Source organism: Ictidomys tridecemlineatus, chromosome 2 (genome assembly GCF_052094955.1).
Source record: "Ictidomys tridecemlineatus isolate mIctTri1 chromosome 2, mIctTri1.hap1, whole genome shotgun sequence".
Classification (NCBI taxonomy): domain Eukaryota; kingdom Metazoa; phylum Chordata; class Mammalia; order Rodentia; family Sciuridae; genus Ictidomys; species Ictidomys tridecemlineatus.
Window position 1 is genome coordinate 229,414,760 of NC_135478.1, and position 25,340 is coordinate 229,440,099.

The 25,340-nt window shown below is 48.8% G+C and overlaps 1 protein-coding gene across 5 annotated transcripts in view; it reads left to right on the forward strand.

Moving 5' to 3' along the window:
* Positions 1-18,121, forward strand: part of Rbm33 (RNA binding motif protein 33) — a 98,465-nt gene extending 80,344 nt beyond the window's left edge. For 4 of the 5 annotated variants that reach the window (XM_078040906.1, XM_040291213.2, XM_021727287.3 and 1 more), the window contains 4 exons: positions 5,700-5,909; positions 7,772-7,960; positions 11,655-11,743; positions 12,058-18,121. In XM_078040906.1, coding sequence (XP_077897032.1) covers positions 5,700-5,909; positions 7,772-7,960; positions 11,655-11,743; positions 12,058-12,106 — 537 coding nt within the window. In that variant the 3' untranslated portion in view covers positions 12,107-18,121. The remainder of the gene's footprint in view (positions 1-5,699; positions 5,910-7,771; positions 7,961-11,654; positions 11,744-12,057) is intronic. The other variant, XM_040291214.2, reaches the window with a different exon arrangement.
* The last annotated feature ends 7,219 nt before the right edge of the window (positions 18,122-25,340 follow it).

The window sequence follows — 25,340 nt, forward strand, 5'->3', positions numbered from 1 at the left end:
CCAGGGGCAGGCGAACGCATTGATTTTGGCAGCAACCAGAGTACAGGATGACTGATAGAAGGGTCTTCGAGGGGCATCTTCTTTGTGGCAGAGGTGGAGATAGGCTGGACACCTTCCATACACTGAGCCTGTGCCCCAGGTGTCGCGGTAGTATCAGCAGGGCTTCTCAACAGCCAGGAGTGCGGGCCTTGTGCCTTCCTCAGAACCCCAGGGGTCAGGGCTTAGTTGGGTGCCAGTATTGATGAGGTGTATATGTGTCCTGCGGGGTGCCTTCGTGCTGCTAGAGCTACCTACAAAATAGGAACTTCTCATCAGTGAGCTTACAAGAAAACAAGCACTCAGCGGGCTCTGGGGATGGGACCACAGGCAAAGGCAGGAGTGATGCGGCATCACTGACGACACAGCAGCAGCAGAAGGAGGGAGAGGAAGGCATCTGCAGAGGTCCCATGGCAGCTGCTACCTGAAGGAAGGCAGTTCATTTGGAGTGCAGACAGCAGTGCGTCTGGAGAGGGCTTCTTCAGACTGTTTTGAGTCTTGATTCCTAGAGCATTGAGAGCCATTGAAAAGTTCTTGCGGAGGGATGATGGGTCAGTGTCCTTGCCTTGCTTTGGCCTAACTGCTAACTGGTATAGAATCATTTGTTTTATCCCTTTAAAACCATCTGTCACCTTTTGGGAACTACTGCTTTAAGGGCAGTCGCAGTTCCTCAGCCCTTCATGCTGGGGTAGGTTGCTTTTCCCCTCCCTCCTGCTCTGTGGATGTGGTGTTCTGTGCCTCTGGCCCCGAGGGGTGCTGCTGTCACTGAGGTACAGCCCTGGTGGGCCTGCTGCACTCCCCTGGCTCCTGGGTGCTGCTTCTCACTTAGGAGGCTTTGGCTTTGTATTCCATGTTTGTCTCCAGAATTCAGGACCGTCACACAGATACATATATTTAAGAAGCTTAAATATTAAGCTGAAGATATCACCACGTAGTTCAGTTTGTTCTGTCGAAGCAGCAGAAGCGAGGGCAGTGTTTCCCTCATGCTTCTGAGGATGAGAGTAAGAGTCATTTCTGCAGATGTTTAGGTGATGCCAGGAAGTGAGCAGTACTTGGAACCCCCCCCCAAAAAAAAAACAAAAAACCACGAATTCTTCTTGCTGATTCCTCTAGTCATCTTTTCATGCAGAAGTTCGTTATCCCCTCCCCAGACTCCTTTATCTGATTTGTAGAATGGGATTGTATTATACGGCCTATTTGCTGCCTTTCAGATTTTGTTAAATGGTAGATGTGCCATGTGGACTGGTTTTTGTGAGACCTTGGGAGTATCACCCAGGAGAATCCATACCCAGCTTCCACAGCCAGGCTTGAACACTGCTGGCCAGCCTGCTTCTGGCAGAAGCTAATTTTGTAGGGTGATCTGGTGGTACCTGGTGCAGGGTCTCTTAGTGGGCCAGGTGGAAGTGACTTGGAGCATGTTCCCACGCCTGCAGGTTTAAAGGACAGGACCACAGACAGAGTGCTGGAAAACAAGATGAGAAGGGACGCTGCCATTGACAGAGGTGGTGGAGGTGGAGGCAGGTGGCACAGTCACTCAGGATAGCCTCCTAGGGGCAGTGGCACCTCTGTTAGTCTCTGGTGGGGAGAGCTGAGGTCTGGAACCTCACCCTAAGTGAGGTCCATAGTTGGAAGAGCCAGACTTTGAGGCCTAGCTGCCTAAGAAACCACAGTGTGCAGAGCCCCACCACCTCTGGCAGTTCTTTCTTCTTCTACCTGGTGGTTTGTGCTATTCAGGTTGGAGGATCCAGGTATCAGATCCCCTCATAAATTCAGGGCTTTGGTTTATGTATTTTTCAAAAAGCCAGCTACTTTTGCTCTTTAAAGATTTTCTCATGCGTAACAAATTTCAGAAGGGTAGGTTGTTATGAGAGCAAGCACTTGAATAACTGTGCCATGTTCTTAGAATACTGTAGAGTCTAATACTAATAAGAAAATACTTTTAAGAAGTCCAGAAGTTATGGATTCTGTCTGCCCTGATGTCTTTAAACTCATGAATTCGATGTGTATTCAGCCTGTATAGGCCCTGTTACCAGGAGGAGACAGAGGTAGTGTCTTGATTTCAGTTGTGTCTGTGCTTGGTGTCCTGGCCACTAGGTGAGGATAGTCTATTGCAGAGAGGAAGCAAACACTGCAGATGTGAAGTGCTCCCACCCTCTCTCACATTGCAGCAGTTTGATTAGGAAATTGACCCCGAACCTGGAAGAGAATGTTTATTTCTCTACCTTTTCTCCTTTAATCCAGCAGTCTTGTGTTTGTATTTAGAAACTTGATCTAGCTTGCATATCATTTACCATGCAGGTTCTGAATGAGCGTCACAGAGATCATAGGGATAGGCCCTGCATTGTTGAAGTTAATAGAAACCTGTACGGGAGGGCTACAGCTGTGAGATCCTCAGCATTGTGGGTGACAGCGAGTGCAGCCTTATCGGGAGCAGGATTCGTGCGGGGCTGCCCTGGGACGCCACACCACTGTCCTTCTCTGTGTCCTGACAATGTTATCTGTCCTCTCAGCACGGAGTATCAAGTGTCTGTCAGGAGTACGGAAATTAATTTAATGTCACCTGAAGACATGCAATTAATCTTTTAGAGGTTTTCATAAACCTTTACAGAAAGAGTTGCCAGTTTGGCGGATTTGGATTTTGGGGTTTAGAAGAAGATAAGGAAAATTAATTTTTCATCAGGGTTAATACAAGCTAGCAGGGCCACAAAGGCTGAGAAAAATGGTTGGGGAATTTGTCAAGTGTTGTCACTCCAGAATAATGCTGCTTAACGTCTGATAGGTATAATCAAGGGTTGAGATTTCTATGGAGAGGGATTAATCAATTTGCTCGCTACTGAATGCAAGTCAGTGATATCACTTCTTCATGGGGTTTAGGAATGAAAATAAGATTTGATCTGTCAAATTGCAAGAAGCCCTGACAGTATCAATAGGCATTTTTATCAATACAGTTAAATCATTTGTTATAAATAAATATGTCCTGCTAATGTTGGTGGCTACAAACTTCATTTTTTGTAAGATTAAGCTGATAAAAAGTATTCCCTAAGCTTACTTAATTCAGATAGTTCTTCTTAGATATTTTAAAAAGCACTGCTCTGAAGAGACATGTTTATTGTATTCATTAAAAAAAAAAATGTGGAAAGAGAAACAATCAAATGTTTCTGGTTTGGGCTTAGGTGGGCCCAAGCCCTTTTCCCCTTTTCTGCTTTGGAGGAAGAAGAAGATAGCTAAAGGTGTATCCATACTCTGCCACACAAGGAGTTGAAAACTCCTTGGATAAATTTACCTCTTAGAACTGGAGCATAATCTGCCCCCTCACAACTGCTGATCCGCTTACTTTCAGATACAGATTGTTGCATAGATGGTTAATTGGAGTCATCAGTTTGTTAACGTTGGCTTAACTAAGTACTAATAAGTGTAGGACCACTTTCAAGACTGCCACTGTGTGCATAGGTTATAGGAGATTTATCAGTAAATAGGTAGCTTCACTTTGGCTTGGTTCTCACTCAAGTTCCGTCTGTCTCTGGAAGTATGGGTCTGTAAAATAGGTCTGGACACAGCCTCGTAACATATAGATGGATTGACCATTTTCTGGTGTTAGCCCAGAAATTCAGGGTTTTATTTCCCACTGTAATTAGCTTTTCATTGTGCTACATTGAAAGAGAATACTTAGACTCTTAATTGGACTTTTATTTTTTCAATTTTTCTTATAAATTGAAATAGCTTCGCCTTGAATGCTTAACCGCCATCTTTAATAACATTCAAAGCACAGCATTATAGGACTTTAAATGAAGTATTTTAATTGGATGATGGCTCATTCCTTGATCCAGTTCTTCTGGAGATAGTTGTAGAATGGGTTTGGTGTAAGTACCTCTCTTGGAGGTGGTGTGGAGTCACATCTTGGTGCTTCTTCCACGTGCAAGGGGAGAATGCCACTGCTCAGCTTCAGGGAGGCCTGGTGGACAGCAGCGTGGGGGGAGCCTGGGTGTGTCTCCACCCTCAGCCTGCAGCTCATGTAGAATGGCACCCTCTCTGTTGCAGATCTGAGGAGCGCCCGGGAACTTGGCAGACACAAGAGCTTGTCTTGAACCTGGGAGTCTCCGCTCCACTCCCTCTCCACACAGTATTACAGTGTGCTTGGAAAGCCAGGCTGAGGCCTTGGGCGCGTTGTGAGTGCCTGGTTTCCAAGTTGTGTCTTCCAGAGCTATGTACTTGTCTCTAGTTCTGTATATGAGAAATTTTCCAAGCTGAAAGTTTTCAATCTAAGGATGTGACCACATATCCTAAGAGCCATTGACCTGCCCATTTTCGTTAGGGGCAAGAAGTGACTCCAACACCAGCATATGTTAGGTGATCGTAATACACGTAATGGAGTCGCAGAACCTTGGCAGGACCACTCTGTTCAGTCCACTACAGCTGGACATGAGCAGATGGCCGTGGGTCTGTCATACCTGTGGCATGTTGCACTAGCTTAGCCCACCTTTGTTCCTGGGGTAAGTCTTGCTTGGTCATGGGGTGTGATGCTTGTCCTGAGCTGCTGGATTGAATTGTAGTGCTGTGCTGAGGGTTTTCCCATGTGTGTTTACAAGGGATGTGCTTGGTGGTGGTCATGGCTCTGGCACTTTGGTTGGGTACCAGGCTCAGAATGAAGGGAATGCACATCTTTCTCTTCTGTTTTCTCAGGGAATTGGGGTGAGCTCGGTGGTCTTTCCTCCTTAAATATTTGCTAGAATCCACCTGTGATGCTATTTGGGCCCGAATCTTTCCTATGAAGAACATCATTAATTCAGCACTGTGACTTCTCAGAGGTCTTTGGGGGGCCTTTGTGTGGGAGTGGCTTGGTGCCTCCAAGTTTTGTGGAATTCACCTCTCTCTGCTGAGCTGACTGTGGAGTTGATTCAGAGTTGTTTGTAATGTATTTTAACTTCTGCAGGGTCCATCCTGGTGGTCCCGCCTTGCTTATGGTTTTTGGTCATTTGTCCTCTGTCCTTTTTTCTTGTCAGCGAAGAGTATCAGTTTTGGCAACCTGACAACAACTTGTGAGACCTGAGAGAGAAAGGACTTTATTTTTCTGTTCACTGTGTCATTCTTTTATGCAGTGATTTTTATCATTCTTTTCCACTTAGTTTTTTGTTTTTTCCTTTGTCTTTATAGTCTCTGGGGTCCAGCTTCTTGTGAGAGCTCAGATTATAGATTTTCGATTTTTCTTTCCCCTTTCCTGTTTTGGTGCAGCTGCTTTGGTTACATCCACTAAATTTTGCCATGTTGTTTTCTTATTAATTCACTCTTATTTCTTGATCCGGCTTCCCAGAGGTTGGCTCTGTGCATGCTGTCAGTTTTAACAAGAATGCTCTGGAAAATGAAAAATGCTATTCACATATAAAGTACTTTTAAAGTTCAGCAATTTGTCATTTAATTTAATCAGAACACATTTTAATCACAGTAATGAAAGGGACCTTAATGTCTTAAATTGAAAAGTCTTGCTAAACCCTAACTACTGTCCAGTGAGCGGTCTCCACACTGGCTCTCTGAGGGCAAGTTTGGCTGGGTTTCAGGTTTGTCCAGAAGGCCTTGCTGTGGGCCCTGGTTGCAGGCTCCCTGCCCTGGGGGCGCCTAGTGGATGGAGTGGATGGACACTGAACCATGTACTGCCTTGTTGGTTTCAGCAGGGAGGAGAAAGTGATGGATTTTTTCACCCAGAGGGCCAGCCCCAGCGGCTTCCTCAGCCTCCAGAAGTGAGACAACAGCCTGCCCGCAAGGTGACGCTGACCAAGGGCGGCCCTCAGCAGCCCCAGCACCCGCCCATGGGGCCCCACCTGCACCCAGCTGTTCCTCCAGGGATCAAAAGCATCCAGGGCATCCACCCGGCCAAGAAGGTACTGCCTGCTCCCCTTTCTGGGAGGGCCCTTCTCCCTAGATGTGGTTAAGGGAAGACAAGAGTGGATGGTTTCTCTGATGTGCGAGTGTCCGACACCCAGCAGTCCTCAGATCATTAGCAAGTGGGTCATCGCCTCCTTAGCCCCGTCTTAGAAAAAACGGCACGTTTCACCAAAGCCCTTTCCTCGCCTGACATATTGATGGCACAACTCCAGTAAATTGCCTGCAACCGAGAACTTGGCTGTCGCCCACACCTCTGAAGGACATGCTGAGCAGCGCCTGCATTGTGCTGTGCAGAAAGAGTGGGGCATGTGCATCTGCACACGGCATCAGCTGTGCATGAGCACCCCTAACCACCAGAGAGCCTCAATATAGAACCAGGGTCTGGTGTTTAGGTTACACGACCACCATTCACTTCACAGGGCCAAAGTGACCCGAGGAAGTGACAGGGCTACATGGCGTTCTCCTGTCCAGCCAAGCTCAGTCTGTCCTATGGGAAGCTTAGATGTCCAACAGAGCCCCTTGTTGCTTGGGGAGGCCATCCTGTCACAGCACATGCATGATACTGATGATGTGTCATCCCTCAGCTTCTGAGAGATGCAACCCTCTAGCTTCTGAGTTTGGCTGACCAGAGTCCCTCTTGGAGCAGCAGCCAACCTCACCTGTGTTCATGGTGGGCTGCCTGCTGTGGGTCTCTTGTAGAAGGCCAGGGTCTGCTAGGGCACAGTGTTCAGGGTTGTTGTTGTTTTGTATGTGCTCTCTTATGCCTCCTTATGAGATAGGAGCAGAAAGAATCATTCCACTCCTACAGAAGACAAATGCACAGACAGATTAAGTGATAAGCTGTGTAATCTTTGAAGGTCATTCAGTCCACATTTTCCTTTCATATGCTGCCCTGCAGGCCTGTACCCTACCCTACACCCCACCCTCTCCTACCTCTCCTCTCCTCTCCTCTCCTCTCAGTGAGGACGTGGTGTCTCTGGCCTTGCTTGGGCGTTGTGTGGGTTGATGGCAGCTGGTGGCTGGTGTTCGGTGAGCACATCCCACAGGTTGATGTACTCACAGGCTGCTGGTTTTTGTGCAGCTCTGGTGTGTTTCCCAGTGTGCTTCCAGAACAGTTCCCTGCTCTTCTCCAGAGTTCACTTCCCAGGACTGCCTGCCACCTTCTGCACAGGGCTGGGACACCTGCTTTCCTTCCTTGATGGACACATTTGTGTCCTTGGGTACAGTTCTGATCTCCACCTGGCTTTCTCTCTTATCCTGTGCTAAGAGGCCATTTTGTCCCTCTGTACCCAAACTCTAGACAGAATTAGGGCGGGACTTTTGGGAAGCCTGGTGCTGTTCATTCTGCTCTGCTTCTGTATCCACAACTGTCATGAGCTGGAGGTTGGGCACAGTCTCTACACTTTTCTAACTAGGAGAAAATGCTGAAAATGTCAGCCATCTCCTCTCTTTAAAGGCTCCTTGAACAGTGGTTTTGGGTCCTGGGTGGCTTTAAAAAATCGTGATTGCAGAACCTGCCTTTTGAGTGTGGGGATGGCACATGTACAGATCTTGACCAGGTGGTTCAGGTCTCTGATGCCGGATGTGTCTTGTGACTGTCTGGTGGGTTTAAGCCAGTCACAGCAAGAAACATGGAAGCCATGGAAGTGCAGCTCTGGAGTGGTGGGGTAGTTGTTAGCTGCCCGATTCTGACTGCAGGGGCTGCACCTCAGAACAGCACAGAAGTGCTCAGAGACCTAGACTCACAGAAAACCCTAGAGAGTCCTGCAGCACGCCCAGTGACTCACCCTTTTACCTCTCAGTAGCTATGGAAATGCATACACTAAAAGTCAGAATGCCTTTTCTTTGTTGTTGCCAGGCAATCATGCACGGACGAGGCCGAGGTGTGGCAGGTCCCCTGGGCCGGGGACGCCTGATGCCAAACAAGCAGAACCTGCGGGTGGTGGAGTGTAAGCCACAACCCTGTGTGGTGTCCGTGGAGGGGCTATCCTCATCTACCACCGATGTCCAGCTGAAGAGCCTTTTGATGTCCGTGGGGCCCATTCAGGTGGGTTGCCTGCGGGTAGTGTTGGTGCCAGAGCCTGTCGTCTCCTAGACAAAACCCCGTCTGGATGCAACAGGGTGCCCACTGTATGGGTTGCCTTGTGTTAAAAATTGTACTTGAGAAGAAAGGTAAATGGCTGCTGATTGCAGAACTTGAGCTTCTTGGCTCATAGCTAAGAATCTGAATATTGAATGCTTGAATATTCAGATTCTTAGCTATAAGTTTTAAGAAATGAATATGGCAGCTGGAAACAGACTATCCGTGGAAACCCTTGTGCCGAAGTCCACGCCCATCTGAGTTTGTGCCGTCAAGTCACTTGCTTTATTGGTAGTGATTGTTTAAATTAGTAGCCTTTTTAATTTCCTGAAACAGTCTCACACGTTAACAGCTGTGAAGTTCAGTTTTACAAACATGACAGCAGCTTGGGCTGTATTTTCATCTCTTAATTTTAAAACTGTCTATGTCTAATGTTTAAAAAAAATCTTTGCTGAGCAGACTACAAATTAAAAGGCTGAATATGAAATGAAGAGAATTCCACGTCTATTGTTTTCCTAGGAAACCCCTATTTTCTGCAGCGTCTGAACCCTACAGGGGGCCAAGTGAAAAGACCACCTGGCCTTCAGTCCTGTTCCTGGCCTCTGTTGCTTATAGGGCCAGTTGCTGCCTTCCCCTGCATATTCTGCACCCCACGCAGACTAAGAGACGACTAGTGGAAGTTTTAGGACACTTAGTAAATGTTAGATTTCTGTGTAGTGCAAAGTGTTTTATGTTACATAGTCTCTTTCTCCTGGGTGAATTTGGAAACATTCTCAAACTGGGGCTGGTACAGGTAATTAATTTATGATGTTTCAGATCTCCATCTGCTGTTGAGAGTCCTAAACGCCAGGAATAGATAAAAGCCTTCCAAAACTGGGCCTGTTATTGAGGCAGTTACAGCGAGCGCCCTTTGTTGTGGGACTCCTGGAGAGGTAGTTAGGCTTCGTGTTTATTTGTGTTACTGTAAAGTTACTCTTGCATGCCACTCTAGAGAGCAGGTTTCCTAGTGGCACAGTCAGGAATGCCTTGTCAGACATCAGAGGCATAAAGCTTGTGTTCAGAGCTGGGCAGTTTCTACACAGTTGATCATTATATGAATTTAGATGTATTAAAATGTGGTTGGGGGCTGGAGATATAGTTCAGTTGGTAGAGTGCTTTCCCTGTATGCACAAGGCCCTGGGTTCCATCCCCAGCACCACATATACACACACACAAAAGTGGTTTTTGTTGTGTTTTGTTTGCCCAAGGGTACTATACCCCTAAGCTATATCTCCAGCCCTTTTTGTTATTTTGAGACACGGTGTTGCTAAGTTGCAATCCTCTTGCCTCAATCTCCTGAGTTGCAGGGATTATAGGGGTACACCACTGTGCCTAAAAAGTGCTTATCCTAATCTGAGATTCAAAACAAGTGATCCAGCTGCCAAGATCCACGTCTGAAGAGCAGGTACAGTTTGCTTCTTATGGCATTGAGTGAGGTTCAAAAGCCATGCTGTGAAAATGAGCAGGGAGCCATGAACCATCTAGCCTCTATCTTACCTGTCTTACAAATCGAATTTTTAATTTTATACTTTGGGATTGTAGCTCAGAATGGCCTTTGTTCCTCTGCTTGCCACTTTTTTTTTAAAACCAGTTCTATAAAGATTAGAAGTCATTGGGTCAAGTATAATGGGCACCCCTTAGAATTCCAGCAAAACCAGTGCTGTGGTTGATTGATGGCCTGTTCTAATTAGAGAGGAACATCTGAAAACAAGGTGAAAGTTTCCTGGGCTCCCACACCCTTGCCACACTGCCATCTAATGTGTGTTACCCCGAAAACCCTGAGGACCCCTGGTCAGCCCTTGGGCAGGACCTTTCCTCCCACCGTGAAAGCTGAGTGTCCTGTTCCTCCCAATCTTAGGCCAGGAGAGTGGTTTTGAGAGGGAGTTTATAGATTTTTAAGTATGACTCTTACAAAGTTCTATTTCTTAATTTACAAAACTGATAAACATCTGCCAGCCCTTGATGGTCCTCTGAGTATAGGTGTAAAGAGACCTCATCACCTTGGCGATGATTTAAATGCACTTTCTGAAAGGAAGTTGCTGACTCAGCTTCAGCACGGCCTTCCTGGTTTGAGGCAGAAACACATCTTCCTCTGTGTGCTTTCCATAGATATTTTTGTAATCCCAAAGGTTCCAGAATGAAGCGTCTGTCTCTGTGCTTTGAGACGTGGCTCCACCTGGTGTTCACTTGCTTAATGACGAGCAGTGGTGTTGCCCGGGAAGGACCGTCCCTCTTTGGGCTGTTGGTCATAGTGAATTCTGGTGGCTGCACCTTAACTGTGCTTTATAAACCTGGGGGCCTGAGAACTTTCCTCAGCGTGGCAGTGATGTGGCAGCCACTGCTACTCTTGGAGTGGTATTTTACTCCCTTGGCTGTGTTTATGAGCCTCTGAGGAGCAAGGAAGAATGGCAGAAGTGTTGACATGACATGACAGCCAAAAGATGGGAGTGGGTAAGGATCAGTGTGCATCAGAAGCTTGAAAAGCATGTGGTAGTAGTCACTGACCGCAGTGCTGAATCAGGGTTCTACCTGAGAGCGGAGGAGTGGAGGGAATGCCTTGCTCCGGGGGAGAGGAGGGGCGTGTTTATGTTCATTAACCCTTAGGACCACGAAGTGAGTTCCTTTTAACTAATGAGGTCCTTTGTTGAAACACATTTATTTCTCTGTTTGTTGGGTTTTGCCTAAAATCATGTTACACAAAAAAGTGAATTTTTTACTATATGATCAATGAAACTCTATGGTATGAAAACCAGAAAGTAGCTTCCTCAATAAAGCAGAAGTTGGTGTTGACTCAGTGCGTGCGTTTCACTCTTCTCTGCTGTGCTTCTCAGCAGAGTCAGCAGGACGAGGTGCTACACGTGAGCCACTGTGTGGTGAAGGCTCTTCTGTTCCCCACATGTCACCTACCCCTTTCTTTAGCAGTCTGTGGCAGCCCCTCAGAATGCAGCCAGATAGGTCAGCAAGAGTGTGGGCTCTGTAGTGAGGCTTGGATGTAGATCTCATCATTGCCGCTTCTGGTGTGCAGCTTTGGGGTACGCTACTTCACCTTGTGGGCCACGTTTGCTCAGTCTTTAAAATGGAGATGGCTTCCCGGCTCACACTTCGTGGGGGTGGAGTGAGAATGCAGGAGTGCCAGCATGCATGTGGCCCTCACGGAGCGTGGGTGCTGCTGGCCTGTGACCCAGCTTCATACATGGGAACCTGGGTCTGCTCCGTGACAAACTAGAGGGGATTGCCAACTGTAGGCTGTAGAGTTTCCCCACTAAGCAGCAGTTTCCTTTGGTGTGTGGGTGCTATTCTTAGGATTGATGAGGGCCCTCACTGAATCACCCGACAGGAAGGGAAGGGGAAGTGCCTCTGTCCGTGGATACTTGCTCCCGGTCTCGGCAGTGTTCAGTAACTGGAGGGCTGAACACCAGACATGGAGGGTGGAAGCATTGCTTGCAGGAGTAGATTATCTGGAGAGGTCACAGCATTGGTAGGGAGCGAACGAGGCCAGTCCACCTATGTGCATGATGCGAGTGTCCACTGGACTCCAGTTTTGTATTGCAGCTCCCATTGTGCAGGGGTCTGGTTTTACATTATTATCATGTGATGTTTAATGTTTGTTTTCTTCTTCTAGAGTTTACAGATGCTTCCCCAGCAGCGGAAAGCCATAGCGAAGTTCAAGGAGCCAGCCCACGCGCTAGCATTTCAGCAGAAGTTCCACAGGTAGCCTTGAGTTCTGCTGGGAGAGGGGTTGCGGGGAGGGTGCCTCTTCCTGTGGTGTGCAGTGTGGGGTGCCTGTGGCTATAGCATGGCCAGAGATGCAGGCTGAGAACAGATAGCACATCGCCTCCTAAGACCGTGTGTCCTTTTGTCTTGCAGAGGGTGCCCCTCGTTGGTTCTTAGATCTTTTCTGGAAACCTGTATTTTCATAGAGGTTTTTCTTAATTGGGAGCCACTGCTGCTCTTCACTTTTCCACCTGGGTGAGTTGACTGTGAAGTGTAGGCTTGCTGCTGACTGTCTCTTTACGTTCCTACAGGCACATGATAGATTTGTCCCACATCAATGTGGCCCTGATTGTGGAGTGACTGCTCCTGGGAGAGCCTGCCCTCAACGCTGCACACACACTGGAGTTTCTTCAGGGAGGCTGCCAGCCAGCGCAGGAGTCTCAGGGCCTAGATCTCTCCGGTGTGCAGTCTGCTAACTGTTGTCCGGAGCGCCAACCAGCCCCAGGATGATTCCTGAAGAGCTGAACTGAGGGGACATGGCGAGTGGAGTTTGGTGTTAGATAGCTTCAAATTCTGTTGTCCACAAGAACTCCGGTTCTCGTTTTCTTTTGTTTCCAAGTGCTTTCGATGCATGTAGACCTGGTTCTTCGTGATCCTACTGTGTGATCGGTCACAGTGACTTAGATTCAGGAAAGAACTTTACCGTACGTCACAGATCCTAAGTATTCTTCACAGCAGAGAACATTTGATAATGGTTGCACCTATCTTCAGTGCAGGCTAGACAGGCACGCTCTCAGCCACGCCCTCTGGCAGGCGGCACCTTGGGCCCTCAGGCCCTGGTGAGAGTAGGTTAAAATGTGGGTGCCTATTGATGGGCACGTGCACATCGTGGGGAGCAGGGTGTGAGCGGGAGGTTGGGATTAGTGCTAATGGGAGTGACAATTCTGCTTCTTGTAAATATCTCGAAAGTGCCAGCTGCACATTCCTGGTTCCTAGGTGAGCTCCATGCCTGTTCACACTTTCCCAGACGAGGTGCAGTACTGGCCAGGTACCAGGTGCCCCATGGCCCAGCAGGGGGCAGGTCCTGTGACCCTCAAACCACCCTCTGGCCCAGCTTTGGCCTGCGAGATTGAGGCACTGTGGAGGGGTGGTAAGGCTCATGTGGGTATTCCTCCTTCTGAATGCAGCCCCGGGTCGCACATCCATCTCCCTGGCTAGGTGACATGCGCTATCATTGCTTTGATTGCTTTTTGTTTTGTAGCTTCTTTGAGCAGGGGTGCTGTAGTCCTTCAGGGACCCAAGAGTTTCCTCTGCTTGCTGTTCTCCATGGTGCGTGGCGTGAGGGACAGCTGTCTCACAGTCCGCGCCCCTTGAGATGAAGTGTGTCTATTGTTTCCTAGTTTTCTGATAGGCTCCTAGGTGAGACTTGCTCTCCAAAGCAGCCTCTAGAAGAGTCCCTGCTGGGCACACTGAGAAGTGCCTTACCGGGCTTCTGCCCTACTGGCTTCTGCCCATGAGAGTGTCACTGTTTGGTACATGGTCCAAACTTTGCGTACAGGTGACACCAGTGCACACTCAGACTTTTAAGCTGTGTTTTATACCTGTGATTTCATGTCACACTTATTGGTGGAGTTGAGGGAAATAGAAGCCCATTGTCACTTACTGCCTCTGCTTAACCCAGAGAGGACGAGCCTGAGCCTTGACGCTCTTTGGAGCTGCCTTGTAGGAGCTAAGGGGAAGGGACGCGGAACTTGCAGCAGCTGGTTTATACAGTTGAAGTTTTAAGTTACATTTTCAAATGAAGTTTCCAGTTAAGAACTGGAGAAGTTATTCCAGACCCTGTGAGTCTTTCCTTAGCATTAATTCTAAGATGACATCTTGTGCCTAGGAGGAACCCTGGGAAGTGCGGGTGGTTGTTTGGGTTCCAGGAAACTGCGTCACTCGGGTCATCCTAGAGAACCTCTCATCTGTGGTGCCAACTCTGTCCAGAAGTCCAGTGGCTTGGTGGGTGGACTGTCACCAGCCCCGCCATGCCCACAGCAGGGTCTGCACACCAGTTCCTTTGAGTATTGTCAGCTGGTTGGCACGCTGTCACTGCCATTTAGTGTTCAGTTAGACAGGGATGTTTGTATACGTAGGAATGCAGTTTATCTGGCCCAGTCCACAGAGAACTGTGTTGGAGTGATGCGTTTGGTAGCCTGTAAGCTCCAATTAAGAGAGATCCAGAGTATTCAGGACCCGTTGGGCCCTTGGAAACCTTATTTTATCACCAAGGACTTAGGATGCAATAATATGAGTTTAACAGATTTTTATCACTTTCTCAAATAGTCTTGAGTTCTGTGCTTTTAAAACCCCATCTGCATGTTCTGCAAAGCAGGCATGGGAACATTGAAGTTAGAGTTAACAGAACAAGTCCGATTTGGGCACCACCGTCGCAGACAGGCCTCAGGACCACCCCACAGTCTGCTTGTGGCCTTGTCTGAGTGTGATACGGGTACCCGGGAGCACGTGTGTGTCCATAACTGTCGGCACACATGAGCAGGCTTTCTCTTCCTGCAGTGTCCTAAGAGACTATCAGTCAGCCAGGACTGCACAAAGCCCCCATTAGAACAGCCAGGCACAGGCCAGCCATTCCACGCACGCTGTTGAGAGTGGACTCTCAGTATCAGGCAGGCCAGTGCTGCAGGCTAGTTTTCTTGAAGGAAACCACAGAAGAGGAAAGAAGCAGAATTAGAGTACTGTCGTTCCATTTTCGGTGCACTTCTGGCAGCAAAGTCAAACCATGCACCTGAACCCTTGTGGAAGATCTGCTGCAACCATTATCTTTGTTCTTTCTTTATCATGCATTTAAAATGAGATGCAAAAGCATTAGCATACTATGTAAATATGGACCTTTTAAAATTAAAACATTGTTGGAAATGCTTTCCACTCAGCAACATCTTAGCTATTTGTTAGTTCTTTTGTGTTGTCTTATCAGAGTTTAATGGAGACACTTCATTTTGTGATGTGTTTGTGTGTACATTCGATTTTTATAAAGATGGTAGTAAGTCAATACATTTATCCTCATCTGTGTATTATTTGTTCACAAGCTCAAGAAGCTGAAGGGCAGTAAATACCAGTCTATCTCAGGAGGTGAACCCATAGGCGGTGGAGTGGAGCCAAACCACTTCTTTCCTTTTGCTTTGTTTATTTTGTGCTGTAATGTAAGTTCACTTAGCTGCTTCCGGAATTTAACCTTGCATTGCCCTTGGCCTGGCCACATTTGTTAAATTCTTATACTGGTATTCTTGAGGATGAATCTCTTCTTTCCAAAAGCCATTTTGAGGAGTCCCTGCCCTGGACAGTCAGCTTCCCATGCAGGTCTGCGCCACGCCCGATGGAAGAGTGGAGGGGTGGGGTGGGAAGCGATTTCCCCAGCACCCGCTTTAACTTGGGTAGGTCCCAGTGTGATGTGCAAAGGTCCCGCACCAGCAGTTGTTCCAGCAGCCGCACCAGCAGTTGGAGCTTGCTTCGCAGCATTCCTGAGTTGTGGTGAGCCTAGGTTCTGCACCCAGGGGCCTCTTTTCCAAACAGCATTCTGCCTGACCTTGCAGACAGAAGGCTTTGCTGCTTTAGTAGGCGGGCAGAGGAGTTAGGAGGGTCGGGGAGGAAGGAAGGGATAGGGTGGGAGGGCGGGTAGAGCCTGTAGAGGGGAGGAGCCGCCCTCAGTGTGGACCGCAGGGCCCCTCAGCCTCTGGCCAAGGCTGGCTCTTCCTTAGGACTGGCGATACAGACTAGGAGAAGGCCTTCTCTATGGACTGGTTTTAAGAAGCTGTCACTTTTTTTCTTTTACCTTTTGTTTTGTGTGTCGTTGTTTTGCTTCCTGTTTCCTTGTGGTGTGTCAGGAAGGTAAGCTCCATGTGTTCCAAGACCACTGGACTGATTGTGATCGAGGATAGGGTCTAGTCCAGGGAGATCTGCGTAGTGGCTGAATGTTGTTCTGGATTGTCCTTGGGTTCTTGGTGGCCTTCCTTTGTCCTCGTTGGAGAAAATGCCCCATGGTCAACAAGCACGTCACAGTGCCACATCTGCGAACCCAGCTGGGCAGCTCTGGCCTTGCTGCTTTGGTGTAAAACCTTCTAGGGAATCAGTTTTTATTTTCCTTCCTTTTGTAGAGCCCAGTGTTGGCTTCACATTCTCCTTTTTAGATCAAATTTGGCCCCTTCATTAAGCTGCAGCTCGCCTCCCTGCTTTTATTTGGAGTGGGAGGGAGAGGGTGAAAGAGAATGCAGACGCTTCTGCAGGCCCTCTGAGAAATGGTATGTGAGGTATTGCACAGGGAGTCAGCAGTGGGGGTGCAGGACAGAGGGACCAAGACCCCTTCTCCATGAGGAAGTGAGCCATGAGAAGCTTCTCTCAGTGATGGGAAAGCTTTGGATCCTTCACTGTAGTTAATGAGCTTATCAATTGATGTTTTCATCTATTTTAAAGTTTGTGAATGAAGTATTACTTTGACATTTTTAATATGAATTCTCCAAAGGCAATTAGCCTTGATTTAATATTAAATCCTAAGGATTTTATGTAAGGTTTTTTGCAACCTGTTTATTTTTTATCATTTAAAATACCTAACTTCTTAGGTACATGAGCCATGGTTTTGAGTACTAGAACCAGAGCAAACCCATGATTCATATTGGATCCCAGGTATAGCTCCTCCCGGTGGTGTGCGGCCGGGAGGGGTCGTCAGTTTGCACACTGCGACCTGCCTTTCCCAGAGACTGTTCGCACGGCTCTCCCCAGCACGCTCTGGAGGGAGTCTTACAGGCGAAATGGCAGGTAGCACAGGCACTTGAAGTGAGAACTTTCTGGAGCACCCATCCCTTTCCTTTCCCTTCTAACCAACCAAAACATAAGGAGATCTTTGTGTTAGTGTTTTGCTTGTTGTCATTTCACTGATTTTAAAAGGTTTGTAGAAAAATGCAGTCCTTGAAAGAAGCTCCGTCCCAAAGGATGGGTGCACAGGCAGGCTCTGTGGTTGATGCGTTCTGTGTGTGACAATTCAGTGTGCTCCAGAAAACAGGCCTCAACCTTCTTTACGTAATTTTATCCTAAACTATCTTTTGTTTTAAGGGCACACATGGTAGAAGCCGGTTTTTAAAGCACTGTTTAAAGATTTTGCCTCTGCAATGTTTCCTTGGAATACGTAACAAGTGCACCTGGCATACGTGGACGCTGTCCGCCTAAGAGCGAGTAACCTCTTGTTTTTATAACTCAGCTTTGCTCTTCACAGGCATGGGATCCAGAGCGCTCTTCCTCAAGAGGATTTTAACTTTAGGCTTTAATTCCACTGTTTTCATTTTCAGGTGCAGCAATGGCAAAGCACAGTCTGATTTCTTTCCTCTCTTGAGCTGGCCCTCTGCCTGTCGGCCATGTCTGTTCTATGCTGCTCTCTGATGGGTGGCCTCCTGCCTGGGCCCAGGCCCCTCCTCGTGTGTCTGTTCCTCGTTCCTGGCTGAGCCCATCCCCATCTCATGCCAATCACTCCCTTCCCATCTGAGATCTGTCACTGCTTCTACCTTCCCGTCTCCCAGTGGCCACGCTCTCCTTCCTTCACCACCCCCCTCCACCTCCACTGGCTTCCACACTCTTGCCCAGGCCACATACCTGCTCCTCTCTCCAGCGCAAACACTCAGGATTCCACTCTGGCTGGCAGGAGGGGCCTGTTTCAATGTGATTTTTCTCTAAACCTTTGCTTTGACAGGTCTCTTCTTGTGATTTATTCCTCCAGGTCTTTGATTGGAGAGAATAACATTCGATTCTGTTATTTTGCAGTTTGGCTCTCTGTAGGTGTGTGTGGCGACCACAGATGCAGCACCACAGCGTGCATTGGCCATGTCACTAACCACCCCTTTGTCTCACCCTCTACCTTGCAGGCCCCTGGCATGGGTCAGTGTTAGTGGTAGCGCGCCTCACGTTCACGTGGAAGCGATGGGCCGTGTGGCCGTTGTTACTGCCCCTGTGACTGTGGCCCTCCTGACGTAATGTGTGCGCCTCCTGCTGTGTCGGTGCAGCTCACAGGTGGAGTGTGGAGCTGTGTGTTGGGAGCGCAGTGACCGTTGAGACGCCAGGAGATGGCTGGCTTGCTTGCCGGGTTCGATTCATTCCGTGTTTCCTAATGCACTTCGTCCACTTCCGTGGGAGATGATGGGGCTGTTTTTCCCCATTTTCACTTTGCGTTAACCACTGTGGGAACTTTTTCAGGAGTATGTGTGAAGAATAGTAGTGATTTAGGTGAAAAGAAAATGTATTGTTGTACCCTGTATGTGGGTTCATGCTGGGAGATGTTGGACTGTATTGTAATCTGAAAGGCCTGTCAATAAAACCTGCGTTTCCACTCTGGCTCTGCTGCCTCCTCATTGTCTCGGTCGTACCCTTGTGCACTGCTGATCCCCATGAGAGGACCAGGCTGGTGCCCCCAACCCCCCCATCTCCCCCCTCCCCCAGTGCACCCTGAGGCTTTGAGGCAGGCACTTGGGGAACAGGGAACTCAAGGTGACCACTCATCTTGTCAGCACTGCACGCACTGCCCGACTGTCAGATGACTGGCCAGCCTCAAGTGTGTTCCATTTGTTGGGGAGACAGTTAGAGCCTCTTTACGCTTTTCAAAGCATTCGCAAATGATTTTTACAATTCTTTCAAAAGAAATTCATGTTCCGGGGCTGGGGCTGGGGCTCAGTGTTAGAGAGCTCACCTCACATGTGGAAGGCACTGGGTTCTATCCTCAGCACCACATAAAAATAAAATACAGGTATTATGTCTATCTACAACTAAAAACATTTTAAAAAGAACTTCATGTTCTAACACTAGAATGAAAAAGACTGAAAATAGAGGCACCCAGTCACCTATAGCGTCTTGTGGCGTCTGCTGATCCTGCTCCAGCCACTCTCTAAAAGTAGTATTCAGTGTAGCCGTCCTGGGAAGATGAAGGAACCAGTATGCTGCGTTCGGGGACACTGCCGTGAGCTGCTGTTTTCAATAGAGGGTGCGGGGAGTGTAGGTAGTCCGGCAGACCTGGACACTGATGGTTATGTCAGAAAGTCAGATGGGGCTTTGTTAGTGATAAGAAAGTCACTGCTGCCTGGTACCAGGAGGTGGATTGGGCTCTTGTCACAAGGTATTTGTTTTTCTTGGAATCCAAGATGAATACCCAAGAAAATGACTTAAGGCCAAGATAGACGGGCAAGATGGCATTAGTTGCTTCAAGTTTAGGGTAGTGGCTAGAGACCTGCAGGAGCTACTCTAATGGTCTGGAACAGGATATTGCAAAAGCTGACAGTGGACAGTTTGTTGATTATGATGTCCCTGCAAACCCTGGAAGATGGCTTACTCTTAATCTTGGTCCTTCCACATTGGAGTGGGAGAATGAATGGCTCTCCCAAGGCTGAAGGTCATTATCTCTGCAAAGTGATGGCTACATGCCAAGTGTTTACTCCGCCTTTAATTGCCTATTGCACATGTGCAGGCCCAAATGAAGAGTCAGGGCTTTTGTCAATAGAACAGTTCCTGGAGAGGGAGACTTACCTCAGTTGCAAATGGGGTCTTTGGCTTAGTGACACAAAAGAATTTTAGCATGTGCCAGTCAGGTTTATTTAGGAAATTGGGTATACATTCAAGAGGGGGATGCAGGCCATCTCAAGAAAGAACCACCTCTAGGTTCCCCTCCCTGCTGGCAATGCCACCCTGGAGACCAGCATTTTAATACATGGGTACACATTCAAGGGAGAAGGCAGACCATCTCTATTTCCTTGGTCTGGGGTGTTAACATTATAGAGGGGTAGCAGTTAAGGCTACAGGTGGAGTCAGGGCACCTGACAAAAGGTACACCGTCTCACTCGTTGGCCCTGCACTTGCCCAAATCATGTTAATTTTTGTGGGCAGGGACATGGGACAAGGATATGGCCTGGGTGGTTTGTGAATGCTGGTTTTTCATTTCAAAAGTTCACAGATGTTTCCTACATTCTAGCAGTTCACGGGTACTTATCTTCTTTCTCTATATCTCCAAATTCCTATCTCACTCTCCGCAAAAGTGGCCTCTGAACCTCCAGTTCACTGGACTCAGTTGCCAGTGGAGTCTTGCGTTAGCTTTCTGTTACTACAGGTACCTGAGAAAATCTCTGCGCACAGAGAAGGCTTCTTTTGACTCACAAGCTTTGGAGGTTTAGTCCATAACTGATCGTCCCTGGTTTCTTTGACCTGTGGTGCTGCCGCAGTCCGGCTGCAGCAAAATAGCCAGGGGGGTGACGAATAACTTGTGTATGTTGAAACAACAGGAGTGGGAGCCATTTATTGTAGGACAACAGAGCTATTTATACATTCCACACAGCTTATCTAATTAACATAAACTAGATACATCAGTCAACCAATAAGGAATCTCCACACTTAATGGCTCGCTTTTGTTACTTCTCAAACCACTCCCTCTGGCATTTTGCCAGGCACCATCCAGACTTGTTTATGAACTCTAACATTCCCCTGGCAAAATACCAGGTGTTATTTTGACTTGTTTACAGACCTTAACATGGTGAGGCAGCTCATCATGGGGGAAGTGTGCATTGGAGTGAAAGTGCTCATCTCTTGGCCAGGAAGCAGAAAAGTGAGTAGGGGACTGGGGTTCCACAATTCCCCTGGAGGGCACACCCCCCAGTGACCTCAGGACCTCCCACTAGGCCTTTTTAAATCAGCTTTTTGCATGTTGTGACCAAAACAACTGACCAGAACAACACAGAGGAGGAGGTTTACTTGAGGATCATGGTTTCCGAGGCTCAGTTCATAGATGGCTGATTCCGTTGCTCTGGGCCAAGATGGGGGAAGACTCAGGGGTGGAAAACTGCTCAGTTAATGACAGGCTCAAAAAGAGAGAAAAGGGCCACGGGGCAGAGGCACCCTTCCAGGTGACTGCCCAGGGACCCACCTCCTAGCCACTCTCCACTACTTATAGTGACCACCCAGTCCATTCAAGTTCACATGGGACCAAATGGATGGGCTGGTCAGGGCGCGGCTCTCACAGTCTAGTCATCTCACCTCTGAGTATTCCTGCATCAACACAGCAGCTTCGGGGACACCTCATATCCACACCACAGCAAGGCCCCACCTCTAGGTTCCCCTCCCTGCTGGCAGTGCCACCCTGGAGACCAGCGTTTTAATACATCCACTGTTTGGGTACACTCAAGGTCCAGAATAAAGCAAAACACACAGACATGAACAGGTTCAAATGCCCCTGAACTGTGCATTACGTACTGAGCTCATTTTGCCATACAATGTAGTGTGAACACTCACTCACAAGTTAAATATGCCCCAGTATCATCTCACACAGCTGAATAGTAGATGGCCCAACGTGTGGATTCACCATCCTTCAACCAATTCCTTAGTGAAAGGTGTTGAGGCTGCTACCCAAATTTGCCCTTTTATAAATACCACCGTAGAAAGTAAGCTAGTAGCTAGGTCACATGGAAATTCTTAATTACTTCCTTGGTATAAATCCTAATTGAGCGGAACTCCTATCAGTGAATGTAAAAAGTTCCATGGCTTCAATAACTTTCAAATTGTGAAGGAAAGATAAATTGATTTCCATTCCTATTTAATTCCCTCGATCCATTTCTTAATTCCATGCTGACACTAAATATTTTCATGTTAAAAAAAACACAAAAAACTTGCTCCTTTTTCCTGCCACTCCTATAGAACAGTGTTGTGAGCAAGCTCTGCCATGACAAGACAGACATGGCTGTGTCTTCTCAGAATGCCAGCACTTACTGAATTGTGAATAAAGAGTTCACAAGCTTTATACTTCATTGGTCACAATTCACCAAGTATTCATGGGTCACCTGATAGTCATAAGCCAAGCAATGACAGTGTCTTTTATCATAATTACTAATATCTATAACTAATATTTATACACTTACATATATATACACATACATATGTATGTATTTTATACATACCTATATACATATATATATATATATATATATATATATATATATATATATGATCTCCTTTCTGAAATTGATTTTCAGTTTCCACCTGGGCCACATCAAGCATGGAAATGAGGAGAGCTGAAGCCCAGGGACAGAGAGCTGGGGATTTGTCACCTCTCAATCTTGTTAAGCATTTACCAGATGGCCCACTGATATGCTGTGGCAGTGTTGCTGAAGCCAGTTATGGAGTACTTCTCCTTTTATGGGTCTCAGGTGAAGGACTTACTTCACTGGTGGTCTACTGTCTTTGATAAGCTCATGGGCCTGGTTTTTCTGATGCCTCCATGTGCCTCTGATTTAATGTACGTTAAATTATTTTATCAGTTTGTACCTTATGATTGTGCTGAGATGATGGTGGTGGTATACTTGTACAAATAAGGTTTACAGTCATTCATCCTTGGCACTAGAACTCAAAATGGAGTTATGCTTATGGCAAACTATTAGTTTATAAAATGAAGTCACCCAGGACAGGCGCAGCCTGAGAGCTGCTGTTCTACACAACATGGAGTCACTCAGGGCAGGTACAGCCTGAGGACTGCTATTCTGCACACCATGAAGTCACTCAGAGCAAATGGAGCCTGAGAGCTGCTGTTCTACATACCATGGAGTCACTAGGGCAGGTGCAGCCTGAGGACTGCTGTTCTACACACCATGGAGTCACTCAGGGCAGGCACAGCCTGAGGACTGCTGTTCTGTACACCATGGAGTCACTAGGGTAGGCACAGCCTGAGGACTGCTGTTCAACGCACCATGGAGTCACTCAGGGCAGGCACAGCCTGAGGACTGCTGTCCTACACACCATGGAGTCACTAGGGCAGGCGCAGCCTGAGGACTGCTGTCCTACACAGCATGGAGTCACTAGGGCAGACACAGCCTGAGGACTGCTGTTCTGTACACCATGGAATCACTCAGGGCAGGTGCAGCCTGAGAGCTGCTCTTCGTCACTAGGGCAGGCGCAGCCTGAGGATTGCTGTTCTACACACCATAGAGTCACTAGGGCAGACACTGCCTGAGGAATGCTGTTCTGCACTCCATGGAGTCACTAGGGCAGGCGCAGCCTGAGGATTGCTGTTCTGCACACCATGGAGTCACTAGGGCAGGCGCAGCCTGAGGACTGCTGTTCTGTACACCATGGAGTCACTAGGGCAGGTGCAGCCTGAGGACTGCTGTTCTACACTCCATGGAGTCACTAGGGCAGGCGCAGCCTGAGGACTGCTGTTCTACACACCATGGAGTCACTAGGGCAGGCACAGCCTGAGGACTGCTGTTCTACACACCATGGAGTCACTAGGGCAGGCGCAGCCTGAGGACTGCTGTCCTACACACCATGGAGTCACTAGGGCAGGCGCAGCCTGAGGACTGCTGTTCCGCACTCCATGGAGTCACTAGGGCAGGCGCAGCCTGAGGACTGCTGTTCCGCACTCCATGGAGTCACTAGGGCAGGCGCAGCCTGAGGACTGCTGTTCCGCACTCCATGGAGTCACTAGGGCAGGCGCAGCCTGAGGACTGCTGTTCCACACACCATGGAGTCACTAGGGCAGGCGCAGCCTGAGGACTCCTGTTCTGCACACCATGGAGTCACTAGGGCAGGCGCAGCCTGAGGACTGCTGTTCTACACACCATGGAGTCACTTGGAACAGGACTCAGCCTGCTCCACAGAGACTACAGAGCTGAAACTGAATGCAGGGACCAGCAGGTAGGATTTGAACTAGAGAAGAGGGGACACTACACACTATAGTGTGGGAAAAGATGGGCAGAGGTTGGACTTGCAGTGGTGAAAGGAGAGTCTGGGGGATGGCCGGGCTCAGGATCTGGATCTTCTTCCCCAGGTGGAAACAAACCCACAGAACCTGAGCGACAAGGCTGGATGCTACTTCCTGCTCCTTTCCTTAGCTATGCAATCACAAAAGCCGTTTACTTCTTCACTTACTTTATTGACAGTTTCCTCATCTGTGAGGCGAGGAGACCCTTGCCAGCCCTGTAGATCAGCAGCCAGTCAGCCTTGCTCCTGCTCCTTAGGGGTGGGGACTGCAGGCCACGGGAAGCCCACTTCAGTCACCTAGCTTTGTGTGCGATGCCAAGAACTCAGGAAGGGAAGCCTTCCTGAGTGTGTGAAGGTTCTCTGTGGCAGTGTGATCAGGACACTCACAGCAGCAGTTCTTGGTAGTTAACTGTTGACCAGTTAACCAGAGGACCAAGCCACAAGTGTGCTGTGGCTCCACGCCTGGGTCCCCAACCCTCCCTGAGCATAAAGGGAGTCATCTGCTGACCTGTTACTTGGTGCCTGAAGGAGCTGATGTTCGGGGCCACCTGGCCACCTGCTCCCACTGTCCACTCCTTCCTTGGCCAACCACAGCAGGAGTCTTCCAGGAGCAGCGCACTGGTCAGGAGGATTCAAAGTCCAGTAGGTCTTCTATGCCTTGGGCCTCCTGCCTGGCCGTCTGCACGTGCCCAGCAGTAGATACACGCACACGTGCACACTCTCACACCAGGCTATCAGCTCACCCCTCAAGCTCTCAACCAAGAGGCCAGTGAGTCTGCCTCTCTCTGTGGTGTGGGGGGGAAGTGGCCGGAGTGCAGCCCCCCTCGGGGGGTCTCCAGGCCCTGCCTGGCCCTCCATGGGGGTAGAGGTCACAGGCCATGGCAGGTTCAGGGAAGCCAGGTGGGGCAGGCTGCCCATGGGCTGCATGCTCTGGGGCTGCTTGGGGAGACAGTTGCTGGCCATTGGGTACAGCTTAGTGGGAGGTGGTGGTGTGTCCTCCTGGGGTGGGGGTTGGTGCCAGGAGAGCCTGGATCACCTGACGTGGAAGAAGCCACCGGCTGCTCAAGACAACAGAAGCCCCGGCCTCGCTGTCTGGCATACTTGCAGACAGGACTCATCTTCCTGACCTATGAAGGGTCTCTTTCGAACTCAACACCCCTTCTTTGAGGACTGGCTCCCAAGTGCTGCCTGTAAATAGCTCGGCACAGCTGGGGAGGGAGTTGTGGAGGCTCCGGTGTGCAGGGACAGCTCAGGCACCTGCCAGGGCCTGGGGGCCCAGAGCCACTACCCACCCTGCTCCGGGGCAGCGCCCTAAACTACAGGAGAGGTGAAATGGGGCCAGCCTGTTGGAAACTGGCATACTATTGCCCAGATCAAGGATGTAGCCAGGAATTCCCATCCATTATCAGGGCTCGCAAGGAGGGCACCTGGGTGTCTCAGCCTCGGGGTACAGGGGTGGGGTCTCAGAAGAGGGCTTGTGGGTAGGACCCCGAGCAGAGTGGTGTGCGAGGCCAGGGTCCAGGCTGTGCATTCCTGTGTCTGGAAGTGCGCCCTCGGAGCAAACCCATATATGCGGGACCCAGAGCAGACTTCTGGGTGCTGGCTGGCTCCTCTCAGTGTGCGTCACAGAGGCTGCCTCCATGTGCAGCAGGGTGTGGCAGTCCCTGCCAGGCCCTCAAGCCCACTGCTTCAGCAGCAGGACCTTGCTTCATGTCTGAGGCCGCATCTCAGCAGTCTGACGACATTTCCAACTCTGTTCTTATGTCTGTGGTGGTGACCTGTGAGCAGCGGTCTTTGCCACAAGTGGAATTGTTTGGGGGCACCA